Here is an 18121-nt window from a genome sequence, read left to right as displayed (position 1 = left end):
AGTAAATGTATGTTTGGTGCCGCTGATCTTACACTTTTACACAACGTGGTATTTTGCCCGATGAATCGAAAATGCAAGTGATTTGAGAATTTCCTACACCCATTACATTTGGCCAGTTGCGACGTTCTTTAACCATGATGAATTTTTATCTGATTCCTGGCAAATACTGCAACATATCTATTACCCCTAACTGAACTACTAAAAGGATCTGATTAGCCCATGTCCAAAAGACCATTAACTATGAGAGATGATGCCGTAAGTGCTTTCAACAATGTGAAGACTGCTTTTGCGAATGCCACGATGCTTGTACATCAAAATGTCAACGCTTTGCTCTCTCTTACCACAGATGCAACTGTCAGTGCTGTGGGAGCAGTGTTAGAGCAACGAGCCTGTGGGCAATTGGAACCTCTGGCATTTTTTTTAGCCAAGCTGTCACCGGCTCAAGCAAAGTATAGTACATTTAGTCGAGGACTCTTGGCCATCTATCTGGCTGTGAAACATTTCTGCTTTTTATCGGAAGGTCGTCCTTTCACCATTTATACAGATCACCAGCCTCTTATGCATACTGCAACATCTCTACTTGCCCAGAGAGATTCAGCACTTGGACTTTATCCTTCCAGGTTTCTTCAGAATACTGCACATCTGAGGAAAAGCAAATACCATGGCCGGCTCCCTGTCCAGGCATGACATTGATGCCTTACATACAACTACTGCCATCGATTTCACCACCATGGCTCGTGCACAGCTCATTGATCCTGATCTCATCTGGTAACACCAGATCAACTCTGGTATGCACCTTCAAGATGTAACCTTGGATGAATTGGGTGGAAGAATTAGTCTGCAGTTTTTATGCAGGAAGCCCTAGGCCTTTTGTGCTGGTGACTATGAGGTGGGAGATTTTTGATTCTCTCCACAATCTATCGCATCCTGGTAGAAGAGCATCAATCATACCAGTTACGGAACATTTTACCTGGCCTCATGTTAAATGGGATGTTGGATTATGGGCAAGGACCTGCTTTCTGTGTTAATGCTCTAAAGTCTCCAGACACAAAATCCAAGCTGGGGGAATTTTGTTGTTCCGGATTCCCGTTTCCAGCATGTGCACCTAGACTTGGCAGGCCTGCTTCCGCCATCTCAGGGATATTCTTAACTGTTTACATGTACAGACTGGACTGCCAGGTGGTAGGAAGCCATTCCTATCACTGATATCTCTGCGCAGACAGTTACTAGGGCTTTTGTGGATTGTCGGATTCCATCTTTCGGGGTTGCAGTCACTATTACAATGGATCAAGGGTCTCAGTTCAAGTCGGTGTTGTTCCAAGCTCTCACTGATCTTCCGGGCACTACCCATATTCACACTATGGCTTTCCTAACATGGACCAATGGCCTCATTGAGCATTTACATCAACAGTTGAAGGCAGCATTAACAGCAGGTGGTGATGCGTCTATGTGGAGCAAACATTTGCCCATGGTTCTCCTTGGCGTGTGTACTGCTGTTAAGGCATGTTCAGAGGCAGAACTGTTATATGGCACTATGTTAACCTTGTCAGGAAAGTTTATGAATCCAAGTCCAAGCAGAATGCTCTCTGATCCAGCTAGTTACGTTGATCATCTTCGGGAAAACATGAGATTACTCCAACCTACTCCTACGCAGCAGGCGTCACCTGCAGTGTATTTGCTAAATGATTTACAACATTGTACTCGTGTGTTCCTTTGGCATGATGCTGTTTGCAAACCACTTCAGCCTGTTTACAGTGGTCCTTTCGACACCACTCAAAGACTTTTGTGATTGACAGGAATGGAAAAGCTGACTGGAGTGGGATTGGCAGGAATGGAAAAGCTGACTGGTGTGGGACTGGCCGGTGTGTGACTGACCAGTGTGGGATTGACCTGTGTGGGACACTGGTGTGGGACTAACCAACCCACTGGTGGGGGATTGGCCAGTGTGGGACTATGGTGTGGGACTGACTGACCCACTGGAGGGGGACTGGCCAGTGTGGGACTCTGGTGTGGGACTGACTGACCCATTGGTGGGGGACTGGCCAGTCTGACACTGGTGTGGGTCTGACTGACCCACCAATCTGACGCTCAGTGAAGGGGTGTTTCTTGAGTGACGGGTTTTATCTTTCTCAGGAGTGGACGGAGTCCCAGGGGCACCAGGTCATCAAGGGGAGCAAGGTCAGCCAGGCCCACCCGGGTCCAAAGGATTCTCCGGACCTCAGGGTCTGCCTGGAGCTGTTGGGAGACCAGGACTGCCTGGAGAACAAGGATATCCAGGAGTCCCTGGACCCACAGGTAAGCAGAAACTCCTCGCTCTCACTCTGGACCCTGTGAATAAGAAGTGATTCCAGCAGTGGGCACATGCCTGGACCTGTGTCCTTGTGGAAGCACTGGTGTCCAACTACTGCAATCTGACCTTAACCCCCAACCCTTGCCTGACTCCGAATCTGACCCAAGCCCAAAGCTTAGAGTCAAGCTGGCCAAACATCAGGCCCTGGGATCCAGAAGATGGGCTCGGGGCTGGTGTCAGGGTGGGGAGGGGAAGGTCTGTTCCACCTACTGGTCTATTTCCTATTGTTCAGGGGCTCAGTGTTGGAAGCAGTGAGCTCCATTCTCTCTCTCTGGGTCCTACAATCTCATCCAGGTCACCCCTAGTCACGAGTTCTGTTCTCCAAACTCGATCCTCATTCTGCTGGAGCCCTATATCACCCTCCACTCTCTCTTCATCTGCCCCCTACCAGTGCACCTAACCCTTGCCCTCCTCTCCCATCACTCCCTCCATGGCCGCACCCTTCCTCATTTCTCCTCCACATCACCCTTCTCCCTAATTTTCTTTCCTTCCTCCCCATCTCTCCCTCCTCTCTCCCTATCTCTCCTTCTCTCCCCTCATCCCTCCTCCTCTCCCCCTCATCTCTCCCTTTCCAAACCAATTATCTCTCTCGTCCCTCTCCCTCTGTTCCCCTCATCTTTGTCTCGACTTCCACTCATCCCTCCTTCTCTCCTGCTCATCCTTCTCTCTCTCCCTCTAATCCTCCACTGTACCCCAACCCTGTCCCTCTCTCCCTCTGCCCTCTCACCTATCCCTCACCCTCTCTCCCCTCCTGATTCTGATTGGATGTTTGGTTTCAGGTCGTCAGGGTAACAAAGGAATTCATGGTGACCGCGGCCCCCCAGGTCCGGCAGGTATGAAAGGACTGCCCGGGTTTCCTGGTGAGGTGGGCCTCTCTGGAGACCAAGGGTTCCCTGGGCCAAGTGCTCCTGCTGGTGTGGACGGGCTGCCAGGTCTCGATGGCTTGAAAGGTACGTGTATAAATTGTATGCACCTTGCACTCCCAAACACACATATGCCCTCAACAGGGCCATGGCAATTTGAGAAAGGGTCAGCAGAGCGAGGGAATGAGAGAAACTGAGAGAGAGGGAGAGGGAGAGGGAGAGGGAGAGGGAGAGGGAGAGGGAGGGAGAGGGAGAGGGAGGGAGAGGGAGAGGGAGGGAGAGGGAGAGGGAGAGGGAGGGAGAGGGAGAGGGAGAGGGAGGGAGAGGGAGAGGGAGGGAGAGGGAGAGGGAGAGGGAGGGAGAGGGAGAGGGAGGGAGAGAGAGAGGGAGGGAGAGAGAGAGAGAGGAGTGAAAGATGAAACATGAGAGAGAGGGACAGAGAGAGGGGGGCTGAGAAAGAGAGAGAGAGAGCAGGCATGGGAGAGATAGAGAAGCAAACGGGGAGGGGGGAGGGGGGAGGTGTTTGCACAGTTGGAGATTGCAGTTAATGAGCTGAAGGTGATTGTGCCCAAGATCTGGTCTCTTGGAGGTGCTCCAGCATGTGAGGGGGATTCGATGCCCCTCTGGAGCTATAGCTGTGCATCCAGCAATGATTAGCACACACCTAGCATTCTGCAATTCTGCCTTGTAGTCAACTGATCCAAGTGCTTTCTATTTATCCCTGCAGGTGTGAAAGGTTCTCAAGGAATCACGGGATTCCCTGGTGTCAACGGCTTCAAAGGACAACCTGGAATTAAAGGACTGAAGGGGGAAAGAGGATTTCCTGGATTCAAAGGAATTAGAGGTCTCCCAGGGGAGCCAGGGCTCAAAGGTGTGTGGATGCACTATCACCTCCTTGTCATCAGTGTCTGCGAGACTCCCACGAGGATAGAAACTGTTGAGTAATGAGTTTATTGTAATATACTTTGTACAATGTAAATACCTGACAATTATCAGTGGAATCTAGAGTTAGAACAAAAAAAACCCATGATCTAAATGTACAGACTTGAAGGGCTGAATGGCCATTTCCTGTTCAAATCCTCCTGTGTACCAGACTAGAGAATCTGGTACAAAAGGCAGTGGTGACCCTCATACCTTTGGAAGGGTGTGCAATCACTGGCCTGACCTTGTCTGTGTTATCTATAAGTCCAAGTACACAGTAAGGTCTGAATGGACAGGAAGACTTCCAGTTTCAAACCCTCAATCTTAAAAACCAAGAGTAAAACCAGATTGATCGTCGGATTCAGACATGTTAATGTCCAAGGCAATTCCAGAAAGAACAAGGGGGGTGGGGTGGGGTGGATCACCACCACCTGAAGGTTCCCCTCCAAATCACGCACCACCTGGACCTGGAAATAATGTGATCACAATCCCCACGGTTCTGTGGGAGCACATTCATCTGAAGGACTAAAGTGAGTCAGGATGCGGCTCACCTCTGCAAGGATCATTCAGGAAGGGTAACAAAAGCAAGTCTTTGCCGGCCACACCAACATTTGCTGCTGTGACAGTGATCTGTAGAGTGACGGTGTTTTATTAATACTGGCAGGACACCGAGGAGAGAAGGGGCCTCCTGGACCAGCACCTCCCATTGAACCAGCCATGATGGTGAAAGTGAAGGGGGACAAGGGTGATGTTGGCTCCTCTGGTGATGCTGGCTTTAGTGGCCCCAGAGGTAAGACGTTTTGTCAATTTGACAATGGCAATTGATGAGATTGCTTGGGAAAGTTCATTATCATCTGACTGAAACAGCATTTGTCCAGATCACAGTCAGCACACTTACACACACAATGCACAGCACATAATAATCACATTCACCAATCACCTATCATCCCACTAGTCTCCGCATACAACACATTATTCTCTCTAATTTCCACCACCTACAACAAAATCCTACCACTAGACACATCATCCCCTCTCCGCCTTCTGTAGGGACCGGTCCCTCCGTGATTCTTTTGTCCACTCATCCCTCCCCATCAATTGTACCCTCCACCTTGGCACCTTCCCCTCTGGTTGCAGAAAGGGCCACGCGTGCCCATACCTCCTTCCTTACCACCATTTGGGTCCCAAACAGGCCTTTCAAGAGAAGAGTGATCCGGTGTTCCCTTTGTGGCCTTCTCTACATCAGAGAGACTGGACACAGATTGGGAGATCACTTCGCTGAGCACCTTTGCTCTCTCCACATCAGTGACAAGGATCTCCCAGTAGCCAACCACTGCAATTCCATGTTCCCCTTCCATAATCATGTGTCTGTCCATGACCTCATGTACTGTCCCACCAAGTCCACCCATAAATTGGAGGAACAACACTTGATTTTCCATCTGGGCACCCTCCAACTGGATGACATTAAAATTGACGTCTCCAGTTTCTGATAGCCCTTCCTTCCCTTTCCCTTTGTCTTCTTTCCTCCAGCTCTCCACTCCCTTCTCTCTCCATCCCTCCTCTTCCTGCTTGGTGCTGTGCCATCCCTCCCTTCTCCACCTATTACCACCTGCCTTTAGGACCGTTCTCCTCCCCCTGCCCCTTTCCCCCCCCCCCCCCCACCATTTTGTTTGGGTGCCTGCCCACATTTTTTTCATACTTTGATGAAAGACTCAAGCCTGAAACATTGGTTATGTATTTTTATCTTTGCTACATAAAGTACACTGTTTGATCAGCTGAGTTTCTCTAGTATTATGTTTTTACATGAAGCACGATGTCTGCAGACTTTCATGTTTTACCATACATGTTTTACTATATAATTAAGTCAAGTTTATTGTCATCTGATTGTACAAGTACAACCTGATGAAACAGCATTCTCTGGTCCTTGGTGCAAAACATACAGACACACAACCAGATATAATACACATACAGACAAACAATACATATGCAGGACAAGTATTTTATCTATACAAATAAATAAATAGATATTGTTTTGTACATATGGTTAGTGGGAACAGTGGGAAGAAGCTGTTTCTCAGCCTGGTGGAGCTGACCCTGATACTCCCTTATCTCTTCCTTGACGGGAGTAGCTGAAAGATGCTGTGTGCAGGGTGGAAGGGGTCCTCAATGATTTTGCGCACCCTCTCAGACAACGATCCCAGTAGATCACGTCAATGGTTGGGGTGGTTGGGGGGGGTGGGGGAAGGAGACTCCAGTGATTCTCTCTGCCACTGTGGATTGACCTCCTATCCATTTCTCTATATACCTAAAGATATAATAAAAAGTAAATATATATAAATATTTTGGAATAATTTACTCGGTTACAAGATACTGTTCATCAGTCTCACGGCCTGTGGGGAGATCCTGTTTCCCAGCCTGGCAGTCCTGATTTTGATGCTCCTGTACCTCCTCCTTGATGGCAGAGGGTCAAAGATCCTGTGAGCTGGATGGAAAGGGCTCTCAATAATTCTTTGAGCATTGCTCCTGGTGAATGTCATCAATAGAGGAAAGGGAGAGCCCAGTGATCTTCTCGGTTTCCTGTTCAGGAGCTGGTAGCCTTGCCCTTCCCAACCTCCTTAGGAAGTGTAGGTGCTGACACGCATTCCTGACTAATGAGGAGGTGTTGTGGGTCATCCATTATATGCAAACCAAGGAACTCCACAGATTTGTTCCTTTAAAGTTTGAACAATGAAAACTCTTGTCCTTTGTTTGGTTTGAGCTTCCACCACATTCCACGCACTGGTGGACAGGTTGTTTTGTTTTAACGGTGCAATCTGGTCACTGACTGCAAAGACAGTGGATGTTGATTCAACAGGAAATCACATCAAAGTATGAGAGGCTCTATCAATGACTCCAACGCTGTGGAATGAGGAACAATAGGCTTTAGACTTGTAGCTGGCCTGATTCCACGTGCTCGACTGAAGACAGGGAGAGGGAGGTCACAAGGGGAGGAGTTACCAGGAGGCGAGTCACCAGTGGAAGCCGAGCCAGCTATCCATCGGCAGTTACATAGTCGTATCACCACATTCAGCTCCTTTTAAAACAAAAACCCCACTGGGTTAAAAGTCCTAGAGGTTCAGTCGGTCAGGTGGTCTCCTTTGCCTCTGTGGCTGGCGCTGTTCTGCCAGTGGTATAATGGTCAACTCCATTGCCAGTTGTGTGTCCTGAGGCTGGGGAGGGAGGGCTGGCTCCGTCAGAGGTGGGGCTTGGTTGTATGTGGAGGCAGTCGTGGCAGCTGGAGAAGGGTCCAGGGTGTATGGCGTATGGGTGGGGGTGAGTCACTGATCCTTGATGGGAGAAATATGGGTGTATGTAGGGCCTGGGTTGAAGGAGGTGGGGAGTGGGTAGGGAACTCCGGCACGTGCCAGGTACCGGAGGGGTACTGTGTCCTCCTGGCCGTCCGGGTACACCATGAAGGCATACTGAGGGTTAGTATGCAGGAGTTGCACCTCTTTGACCAACAGGTCAGACTTGTGACCCCTCACGTTTCTGCAGCAGGACGCATCTTGGGTGTTAAGAGCCAGGGGATGGAAAACATGAGTTCATGTGGGGTTGCATTGGTAGCAGAGCATAACAGAGATCAGATGGTACGGAGTGCTTCTGGCAGGATGTCCTGCCAATAGGACACTGCCAGACCTTTTGATTTAAGAGCCAGGAGGACAGCTTTCCAAATTATGGTGTATTGACTCTCTACCTGGCCGTTCTTCCGGAGGTTGTAACTGGTCGTCCTACTAGTGGCAATGCCTCTAGCCAACAGGTACTGCCACAGTTCATCACTCATAGAAAAGGATCCCCAATTGGGAACCCAAATTTGGGAAATATTGCTGAGGGGTGCCTTTATGACAGTGGCTGAGATCATGTTGGGACAGGGGATGGCAAAAGGGAACCTGGAGTACTCATCAATGACATTCAGAAAGTGTATGTTCATGTGGGACGAGGGCAGGGGCCCTTTGAAATCGATACTGAGTCATTCAAAGGGGCGTGTGGCCTTTATGTGGTGCAACTTGTCAGGCGGAAAGAACTGTGGTTTACATTCCACTGTTATGAGCCCAGAGGACCCCAAAACCAAGCAACAATAGAAATTCACCAAGACAAATGGTTATTTAAACAAAAGTTTATTTTAATTATCTTTAAACATGAAAACAGGATCAAACTTTATCTTACTACTATTTAACTTAACTTATCCTAACTTAACTCCCTTCTAATTCTAAGCACATCTGTATGTAATGTGTATATAAGTTCAGAAAAGTTATTTGATTAACAGTCCAATCTCACTTCTCATTCCTCCAAGTTAACTGGTTGCAGGCAATTCTTATACTCTGGACAGAATTTAACGTTTATAAAGTTCACCAGGCTTTAGTGCTTGAAAGGTAAATGGTTACCACTCAGGAAGGTTATTGTTGGTTTTCAGGGAGAGATTTGTTGCTCGTTGGACACCCACAACTAATTCCTTCTGATCAGCCACTTCAGTGTATTGCCGAAGAAACTTACCCCATCACAAGGGCTTTGACCTGGCTGAACTAAGAACTCACAACCCATCTTCAAAATGGGGATTTTCCACAAGCTTCCCAGCTTGTCCTGTTCCAGTCCCAGCTACTTCTGCTGGCTGTAACACTGTGGTTTTTGCAAAAGCACTTGGAGCCTAGACTGGCTTGAGCAGAGCTCCACCATTTGAAGTGTTTGTATGTGACCTACACTAAAACCTTGCCAAATTTATCTCCTTTAAAACATATCTATATACAATATAAAAGATAATATCTGTCACACTGTACAGACCCAACAGTGACTGCTCAACAACCTAACATCCTCGATGGAGTAGGGAAGGTTCCGGGCTTTCATGAAGTGGAACAACCTTGTGACTCCGGGACGGCAAAGGTCATCGTGGAGGGACTGGAGACAGCCAAGATGCACGCTGGTCACGTCCCCCAGGATTGGGAATCTGGTGGGGTCATTGAACTTACCCGGCCAGTATAGGATACCGTAGTTGTAAATGGAGAGCTTGATTCTCCACCTCAGGATTTTGTCGTTTTTGATCTTACCCCACAATTTGGTATTGAACATGAACACAATGGCTAGTTGGTTCATTAGCAGAGTAAATCTCTTTGATGGCCTGCGCCTCCTCGACAGAGGAGTGCCATGTCTCAGGACCATGAAGGATATTGGGAAAAAAATGGTACTGGCCTGCCTGCCTGGTTGAGAGTGGTGGCCAGCGCAAAATCTGAGGCATTGCTTTCCACCTGGAACAGAATGGATTCGTCCATAGCATGCATCATGGCTTTGGTGATGTCTCCCTTGGTCTGGGTGAAGAATGCCTGGGCTTCTGCCAATAAGGGGAAGATTGTAGATTTTACCAGGGGGTAAGTTTATTGGCATGATTGGGCACCCACTGGACATAATAGGATAAGGAAAAGATCCCCAGGCACCTTTTTCACCCCTTGAGGTTGTGCAGGATCAGGAGTTCTGTAAGGGGACGCATGCAGTCGGGGTCAGGGGGCAATGAAACCATGTACTACGATGCATCCGAGGAGGGCCAGGCGAGTTGTGCTAAACACACACTTGTCCTCGTTGTAGGTCAGATTGAGGTATTTAGCAATGTGGAGAAATTCGGCAAGGTTCACGTTGTGTCTCTGCTGGATGTGGCCACAGATGGTGACGATATCTAGGTAGGGGAACGTGGCCATCAGTTTGTGCTTGTCCATCATCCAATCCATTTCCGTCTGAAATACGGAGACACCATTGGTGACTCCGAAGGGTACCCGGAGGAAGTGGTAGAGCCTGCCATCCGCTTCGAACACGGTATACCGGTGGTCTCCAGGGCGAAGGGGGAGTTGGTGGTACGCCAACCTCAGGTCAATGGTGGAGAACATCCTATATGTTAGAGATGAGCACAGATTCATGTTACTCGTCTGGGATGATTCAAACAATTTGCCATTTTGAAAGACTGTAGATAAATCAATAAGTGGAATACTTCAGAAAGTGCTAAAACATGCCCATTGGTAAAGCTGAAGGTTCTTCTCATATGATCCAGTAGTGAGGTTTGGATTGAGGGACATTCCGAGTCATTCGTTAACCATATAACCATATAACCATTTACGGAGCGGAAACAGACCATGTTAGCCTTTCGAGTCCGCACCGGTTCACTGATTTTGTGCACCCTCTTCAGGCATTGGTCCCGGTAGATCTTCATTCAATAACGATGGACGAATTCAATGCAGGTGGAATCAGTTGTAGAAATGTTTGTGAAATGTGCAGTTCAATATTCCTTTTAATATTTTCTAAGTACCTGCTATCATTTTCTTAATTAATTCCATCTTTTCCTAATTACTGATCTGAAGTCATCTGGCCTAACATTCCCAGTTTTCCTACCTAATAGTGAAATATTTTGTTCCTTCTTTTCAGTGGTTATGATCTAAGTGCCCCATTCCACCACACTGAGCAGGGAGTGGAGGAAACTGTGGAATGTTCAGGTATAATGTTTCTCCCCGGGTAAAATCTTATCTGAACTGGACGATTGCAGCATACACTGCTGCTGTGGGAGGTGCAGTACTGAGGGAATGCCACACTCTGGGAACAGTGGTGCAGGAGTCATGGTCTGCACCACTGGGAAGATGGAGAAGGATAGATGATTTAAATAAGATGAATTAAATTGAAAGGAGGTTTCATGTGTGGTGTGGGAATACTCGGGCAGTTGATGGGAGTGAGGTTCTTCCAGCTGAAGGCAGTTATATAAATGCAGCTGACTGTTGTTGAGAAACATTTATTTGCTTTCCTCTGTCAGGTGATAAAGGAATACATGGTTATCCAGGCCAGCGAGGGCAACCTGGATTGCCCGGAAATCCAGGACTACAGAAAGGAAAATCAGGACCAGCAGGATTCCCAGGAGAACCTGGAAGCAAAGGAATGCCAGGGGCATCAGGCCCTCCAGGGATCAGTGGCTTTCCTGGGATGACTGGTGAGAAGGTGAGTGTGACCAGAAACATTCTTACGGTGAACTGGAGCACTCTGCCCAGAGGCTCTGCCTCGCTCGACAAGAGGCTGGACTGGGGCTGAGGGACTGTTGCCCTGTGGAAGGTAGCATACTGAGGGAGGGCCACACGCACCTCCATAGCTCCCTGCAAAGGGCAGCACAAATGGATCGTGTGGTAAAGAAGATGTTGGACATACTTGCCTTCATTGAGCGTAAATGAGTATAGAAGTTGGCAAGTCACATTGCAGCTGTAAAACTTGGGTGCAGCCAAATTTGGAACAGGACGTAGAGACTTTGGAGAGGGTGTAGAAAATGATCACCTGGAATTAGTCTGTTTTAGAGGGCTATGGCTCTGTTGGACAAACCTGGATAGTTTTCTCTGTTATGTCAGGGGCTGAGGGGGCCACCTTGGGGCATCATTAATAAGATTAATAGGATTTTAATTTAAAATGTGAAGTGCATGTATTAGAGGGATGGTATTGATTTACTGCCGATTGCAAAAAAAATTTCTCTCTATTAATTTAAGTGGTTTATTTGATATAGTTCTGAATATAGTTTGTTTTGTCATGTTGTTTGTTGAAATAAATGATTTTTGTTTAAAAAATAAAGGGGCTGAGGAGAGACCAGATAGAAGTATAAAATTATGAGAGGCTGTAATACGGTGGACAGAGTCTTTCTCCCAGGGACAAAATATCAAAAGCAGGAGGGCAGCAGTTTAACATGCGAGGACAGTGTTTGAAGGAGATGTGTGGGATGTGCTTTTTCACTCAGAGTGGTACGCGGCTAGAACAAGCTCCCTGGGCAGGTGGTGAAAACATTTAAAAGGCATTTGGATAGATCAGCTCGTTGAGTGGTGTCACACCAACAACCTTCTCCCCGATGTTAGCAAAACCAAAGTAATGATTGTGGGCTTCAGGAGGAAGTCCCAGTCCTCGTCGAGGGCTTAGCAGTGGAGAGGGTCAAGAATTCCTGGGTGTCTCCGGGAGCCTCTATGTCGATGCAATCATGAAGGAGGTTCGCCGGTGGCTACACTTTGTAAGGAATCTGAGGAGATTTGGTATGTCACCGAAACTCTCGAAAATGCCTACAGTTGTACTGAGGACAGCATTCATGCTGGTTGCATCGCTGTCTGCTACGAAGATGCCAATGCCCAGGACAAAGAAAAAAAAAACACCAGAGGGTTGTTAATTCGGCCTGTGACTTCACAGGCACCAGTCTTCACTCCTTCGTGGACATGTACAAGAGGTGGTATAATAAGAAACCACCTTCTATCCTCAGGGTCCCTCACCACCCAGGCCATGCCCTCTTCAAAAGGGTACAGGAGCCTGAAGTCGAGGCACAAGGACAGCTTGTGCTGCCCTCAGATTGCCTGAATGATCAATAAACCACAGACACTGCCTTACTTTGATTTTTTCTTGCACTATTTTTATTTATTTTGTAAGATGGTTTATGTAAATATGACGCTGCTGCAAAATAACAAATCTCGTGACTTGTTCGTGACAATAAATTCTGACTCTGAGATGGGTACATGAACAGACAAGGAATAGAATGATTCAGACCCCATGCAGGGAGAATGGTGTCATGCTCTGCACGGATATGGTAGCCTGAAGGGTGTGTTTTATGATCAATGTTCTATGTGCTGTACTGTTAAACTGCCCTGGTGCAAGTGTAGGTACCAAGAGTCCTGTGAGGAGCTGTGGGTTTTTATTGAGTTTGTGGGCTCCGTTGAACAGTCTCCCCAGGATTTATTGAAAGTGCTGATTCTGGGACCTTACGATACATAATTTGTCTCCCTGTGCAGACTGTGACTGAACCACAAGGCTACCTTGGTATTGAATGTCTGGCACCAGGTGTGTGGAGGAAGGATCCTTTCTAATGTCTGCCTGTTACTTTGCAGGGTCCAGTGGGAGTCCCAGGATTGCCAGGACCCCTAGGTCCCTGGGGACCCATTGGATCTAAAGGTGAGAAGTACCATGCCACAGGGAGACTTGAAGCCCACTCCCTGGCACAAAGTGAGGGAGCGGCATCTGTGTGTTGGGGGTCAGCATTGTAGGTTTGACTTCAAGCACTGAACAATTTGAAAGGTGGATAGAGAAAGCGGGACCGATAGAGAATCCAGAGCAAGGGTCCTCAGCACCCACAGAATGCTAAAATTCTGGAGTCCCACCACAAAATTGGATGAGGTCAGGGGTCAGCTTGAGGTTGCACACTGAGAATGATAGCGTTCTGTTGGGTGGGAGAATGGGATGAGTGAACATGGTGGGAGATGGGATTTAGATATTCTGGCCTCACTGAAAGATGGGGATGGTCTACACCAGAACAAATTTTAATCAGGTTGTGTCAATCAGTGGTCTACATGGACTGCATTGCCTTGCATTGACTGTTCAGCAGGGAGATTGGCAGGTACAGTATCTGTGCTTTGTTAACAGCAAGATGGGCAGATGTGCGTCTGGTAAGAGTAGGATGAACAAATGATTTTTTAGGTAACAGGAGTATAGATTTGGGTGTGTTTCAGTAACAGTGAGATGGGCAGATGTGTGTGTTTTTGGAACAGTGGGATGGACAGATGCTTGTGTTTTGGGAACAGTGAGATGGACAGATGCGCGTGTTTTGGGAACAGTGAGATGGACAGATGCGCCTGTTTTGGGAACAGTGGCATGGACAGATGTGTGTGTTTTAGGAACAGTGGGGTGGACAGATGTGCATGGTTTGGGAACAGTGAGATGGACAGATGCGCGTGTTTTGGGAACAGTGAGATGGACAGATGCTTGTGTTTTGGGAACAGTGAGATGGACAGATGCGCGTGTTTTGGGAACAGTGAGATGGACAGATGCGCATGTTTTGGGAACAGTGGCATGGACAGATGTGTGTGTTTTAGGAACAGTGGGGTGGACAGATGTGCATGGTTTGGGAACAGTGGGATGGACAGATTTGTGTGTTTTGGGAACAGTGGGATAGACAGATTTCAAGTAACAGCTGTTGTGCCCACCCTTCAGGTGAAGTGGGAAACACAATAAACATGCTCGGAGTCCCTGGATTCACAGGTGAAAGGGGATCAGTAGGGGTCAAAGGTAAGCAGCCCATCATGTGCCGAGCTACTCCACCAACCACACCTATCATTGCCTCCACTGACTGTGTGTTTCATTACAGGCACTCCAGGCCTGGCAGGTCCACACGGAAAACCTGGAGAACCTGGAAATCCTGGTATCGAAGGAATGAAAGGGAATAGGGGCAGCCATGGCCTGTCAGGGCAGCAGGGTAAGTGCCCCTTGGGGAGGGGGCTGTGGCCAATAGCACCTCTGTGATGGGGTAGGGGTATTATATACTCAGCTGGAACACCCATTGAGGAGGAGGTTATACACTCCTCTAGGACACCCCATGATCGAGAAGGGTTAAACTCTCCCCTGGTTCATAAATGAGGGAGGAGTGTTACACATTCCCCTGGGTCAACCAATCTGCCCTCTTTGATCTTTCTCTCACTCTCTTCCTGGGTCTCCAGAAATAGAAGCTGCTTGCAGTGTTTCATAAAGCTGTTCTCTGGGAATTGGCCAGACATAAACAACAGCTCAGCAAGTAGCAACCCCCCCCCCCCCCCCTCCACTGTGCACCAGTAGAAGTTTACGAGAGTTTTTAGTGACATACCAAATCACCTCAGACACCTCACCAAGTATAGCTGCTGGCGAGCCTTCTTCAACATGGAGGCTCCAGGACAGATCCTTGGAGATGTTCACAACCAGGAATTTGAAGTTCTTGACCCTCTCCACCACTGACCCCCACGATGAGGACTGGGTTGTGCTTCCCTAACTTCCTCTTGAAGTCCACAATCATCTCCTTGGTTTTGCTGATGCTGAGCTCAAGGTTGTTCTTGTTACACCATTCAATGAGCTGATCTATCTCCCTCCTGTACGCTTCCTCATTGCCATTTGTGATTCTGCCAACAACTGTGTCGTCATCTGCAAACTTGTAGATAGCATTGGAATTGTGCCTGGCCACACAGTCATGGGTGTATAATGAGTAGAGCAGTGGGCTAAGAACATAACCTTGGGGTGCACCTGCATTGATAAACAGTGAGGAAGAGACGTTGTTTCCAATTCATACTGACTGTGGTCTTCCGATCAGTAAGTCAAGGATCCAGTGACAGAGTGGGGTGCAGAGGCCTGGAGCTTGTAGCTTCTTGACCAGCACTGAGGGACTAGTGGTATTGAAGGCCAAGCTGTAGTCGATGAAGAGCCGCCATATGTATGAGTTGCTGTTTTCGAGGTGATCCAGGGCTGAGTGGAGAGCCAGCAATATTGCATCTGCTCTGGAGCGATTTTGACAAGAGGCAAATATTAATTCTGGCCATGCCCAGCCTCTCAAAGCATTTCATCACAGTAGAAGTTAGTGCTACTGGTAGTTTTTGAGGCAGCCCACACTGCTTTCCTGTAGTATGGTAACCAAACTAAACACAAATCTCAGCTGAATTATTCCCTTTCAACCCCATTGTCTTGCCTTCTCCCCATAAACTGAGACGCTCAGGAACCACTTTAATTGTACCCAATGACTTGACCTCCACAGCCATCTGTGGCAATGCATTCCACAGATTCAGGTCCCTCTGCCTAAGGAAACTTCACCTTGTTACATACTTTGATGAAGAGATCTGGCCTGAAATTGTTATATATCTTTCCTCCAAATGATGGTGTGGGTCCTGCTGTGTTTCTCTAGCGCCTTTACTTATTAAGTAAAATCACAGTGTGTGCAGACTTTCTTGTTTCACTCCTCTTTCTCGTCATGTCAGTTCCAAATGGATAACCTTTTATTCAGAGACCTTGCCCTACACATTTCCATTGCTGGAAACATCTTCTCCACGTCCACTCTATCCAGACCTTTTGATAATGTGGTAGGACCAATTGCCTCTCCTTCTTTCCTTGTCGCTCTCCAACATATTCTCTCTCACACCTACCTATCAACCCCACCTCATTATTTTACCACTCATCTGCACAAATTACCCATCGGCCTTTGGACGTGGTAAGGAATCATAGCACCAATGTCACAGGGAGAAGCTGCAGACTCCAGAAGGCAGACTAGAGCTCTGGATTGAACTGGAGCTGTGAGGCAGCAGCATTCCCCACTGCCCTGTGTTGGACTTTGTTGGTTGACTGTCTGGTGAAGAGATTTTGACCTTGAGTAGATGGGACTATGATGTGAATGAGAGGAACAGTACATTGGTTAACTTTGGCACTGCTGGAACTGAGGTATTGGCAGCCCTGCTGCTGTTGTGGACCTGGTGAGCAGGGCACTGAGGTAGCAGTGAGCAAGCACAACACTCAAAGACTGTACCACAGGCTTTATTCCAGTAAAAGTCTGAACACCAGTTCATGCTTCGGTGGTTCCCGTGTTGTGACTGGCTCAGGAAGGGCCAGCTCAGGTCTATATTTGGGTCGGCTGATTGACAGCTGGCCAGGTGGAGTCAGCCCTTAGGTGGTCTTCCTGCAGGTAAAGAGATCGCCCCCTGCATTAGGCTGGTGGTCGTATACCACAGAGAGAGAGAGAGACATACACGTACAGTGCTCCTCCACAGGGCCCTATTGCGTAGTTGCAATGCCAACAGCCCCGTACAAGCATTAAACAGCCCATAGAAGGGCTCCCAAAGGGTCTTGGCTGTTAGCAGCTTCCTGATCATATGATCTTGTGAATGGAGCGTTCACTGCTGGAATAGACAGGAGGCCATGCAGCCGTAGGAGCACAAGAAGAACATTTCCAGGCACTCAGTCTCTCAGAAGGGATTCTCCTTTGTTTCTCTTTCTCTTGCTGATGGAGGACAGTGAAGCCTCTTTGTGTGCCTTTATGGCAAGCAAAAGTTAACCAATGTTGCGTTTTATGTACGTGAAGGAATCTTGAATCCACACTCCCCTGCTATTTCTCCGCAGCCTTGTTTTGTGTGTGTACTGATTCAGAATCTGGGTGATTTGTTTGTCCTCTGCTCTGTAGGTTCTCCTGGATTGCCAGGCCCACCAGGAGACAAGGGACTGCGAGGTCCTAAAGGCTCTCCCGGACCACTGGGATTTCCAGGGTTCCCAGGATACCGAGGGGAAAAAGGTATGAGTGACTGTGTGTGACGGTGACTGACACCCCCAGCATTCCTCCTCCCAGTCCTGATCAGGAACTGGTGGAAGCGCAGCAGAAAACCAGCAAAGAGACTGGCTGCTCACCCCTGTTACCCACTGCATGTTTCTTGGGGCACGTGTGGAGTGGGCAAGAGCTGCGGTGGAGCAGTGTAGGTCTTCAGCCAGGGCTCTGGTTTAAGGAAGGCTTTGGGTGGGAATGGGGATAGGGATGTGAGCAGGGGAAAGGGTTGGAGCAAGGCCTTGGGTGGGAATGGGGGCAGGGATATGACCAGGGGAGAGGGTTGGAGTAAGGCTTTGAGTGGGAGTGGGGGCAGGGATATGAGCAGGGGAGAGGGTTGGATCAAGGCCTTGGCTGGAAGTGGGGGAAGGAGCTGGAGCAGGGGAGAGGATTGGATCAATGCCTTGTGCGTGAGTGGGGGCGGGGATGTGAGCAGGGACAGGGCAGGGGCTGGAGCAGGGGAGAAGGTTAGAGTGAGGCCTTGGGTAACAACAGGGGCAAGGGCTGGATCAGCGAGCTGGGGTTAGTTTGGGGCTGGGACAGGGGAAGGTGCAGTGGCTGAGGTTGCAGTGTCAGACACCTGCATTCAATGAATATCACGCATACACAAGCTGCATGCTGTACACTCTGGATCCTTTTTCTTTCTTTTTCCAAACTGTTTATGAATTATGTCGAACTTATATACAAGAGGAGAGTTACAGTACACTCATGTATTTACAAGGGTATAAGAAAAAGAACAGTAATATTTAACAAATATATATTAACCATAAATTTCTTCTCATTTTATTAAACCAAAAGAAAAAGGAGAGAAAAAAATTAATTTTTATTACAAAATCCCCTCTAACTTATCCAGAAAAAAAATGAAAGCGGGACTGGGAC

General features: G+C 48.1%; 1 protein-coding gene across 5 annotated transcripts in view; it reads left to right on the top strand.

Annotated features, from left to right (window-relative positions):
- LOC138739043 (collagen alpha-2(IV) chain-like) overlaps positions 1-18121 on the top strand; it is a 171842-nt gene that overhangs the window by 131057 nt on the left and 22664 nt on the right. For all 5 annotated transcript variants that reach the window (XM_069890422.1, XM_069890423.1, XM_069890424.1 and 2 more), the window contains 9 exons: positions 2134-2295; positions 3130-3300; positions 3941-4084; positions 4799-4924; positions 10949-11130; positions 13035-13098; positions 14134-14208; positions 14288-14395; positions 17108-17215. In XM_069890422.1, the coding sequence (XP_069746523.1) occupies positions 2134-2295; positions 3130-3300; positions 3941-4084; positions 4799-4924; positions 10949-11130; positions 13035-13098; positions 14134-14208; positions 14288-14395; positions 17108-17215 (1140 nt within the window). The remainder of the gene's footprint in view (positions 1-2133; positions 2296-3129; positions 3301-3940; positions 4085-4798; positions 4925-10948; positions 11131-13034; positions 13099-14133; positions 14209-14287; positions 14396-17107; positions 17216-18121) is intronic.

The sequence above is a fragment of the Narcine bancroftii genome, chromosome 7 (genome assembly GCF_036971445.1).
Source record: "Narcine bancroftii isolate sNarBan1 chromosome 7, sNarBan1.hap1, whole genome shotgun sequence".
Lineage (NCBI taxonomy): Eukaryota > Metazoa > Chordata > Chondrichthyes > Torpediniformes > Narcinidae > Narcine > Narcine bancroftii.
Note: the sequence above shows the minus strand (reverse complement) of the source record. Positions and strands in the feature narration are given on the sequence as shown.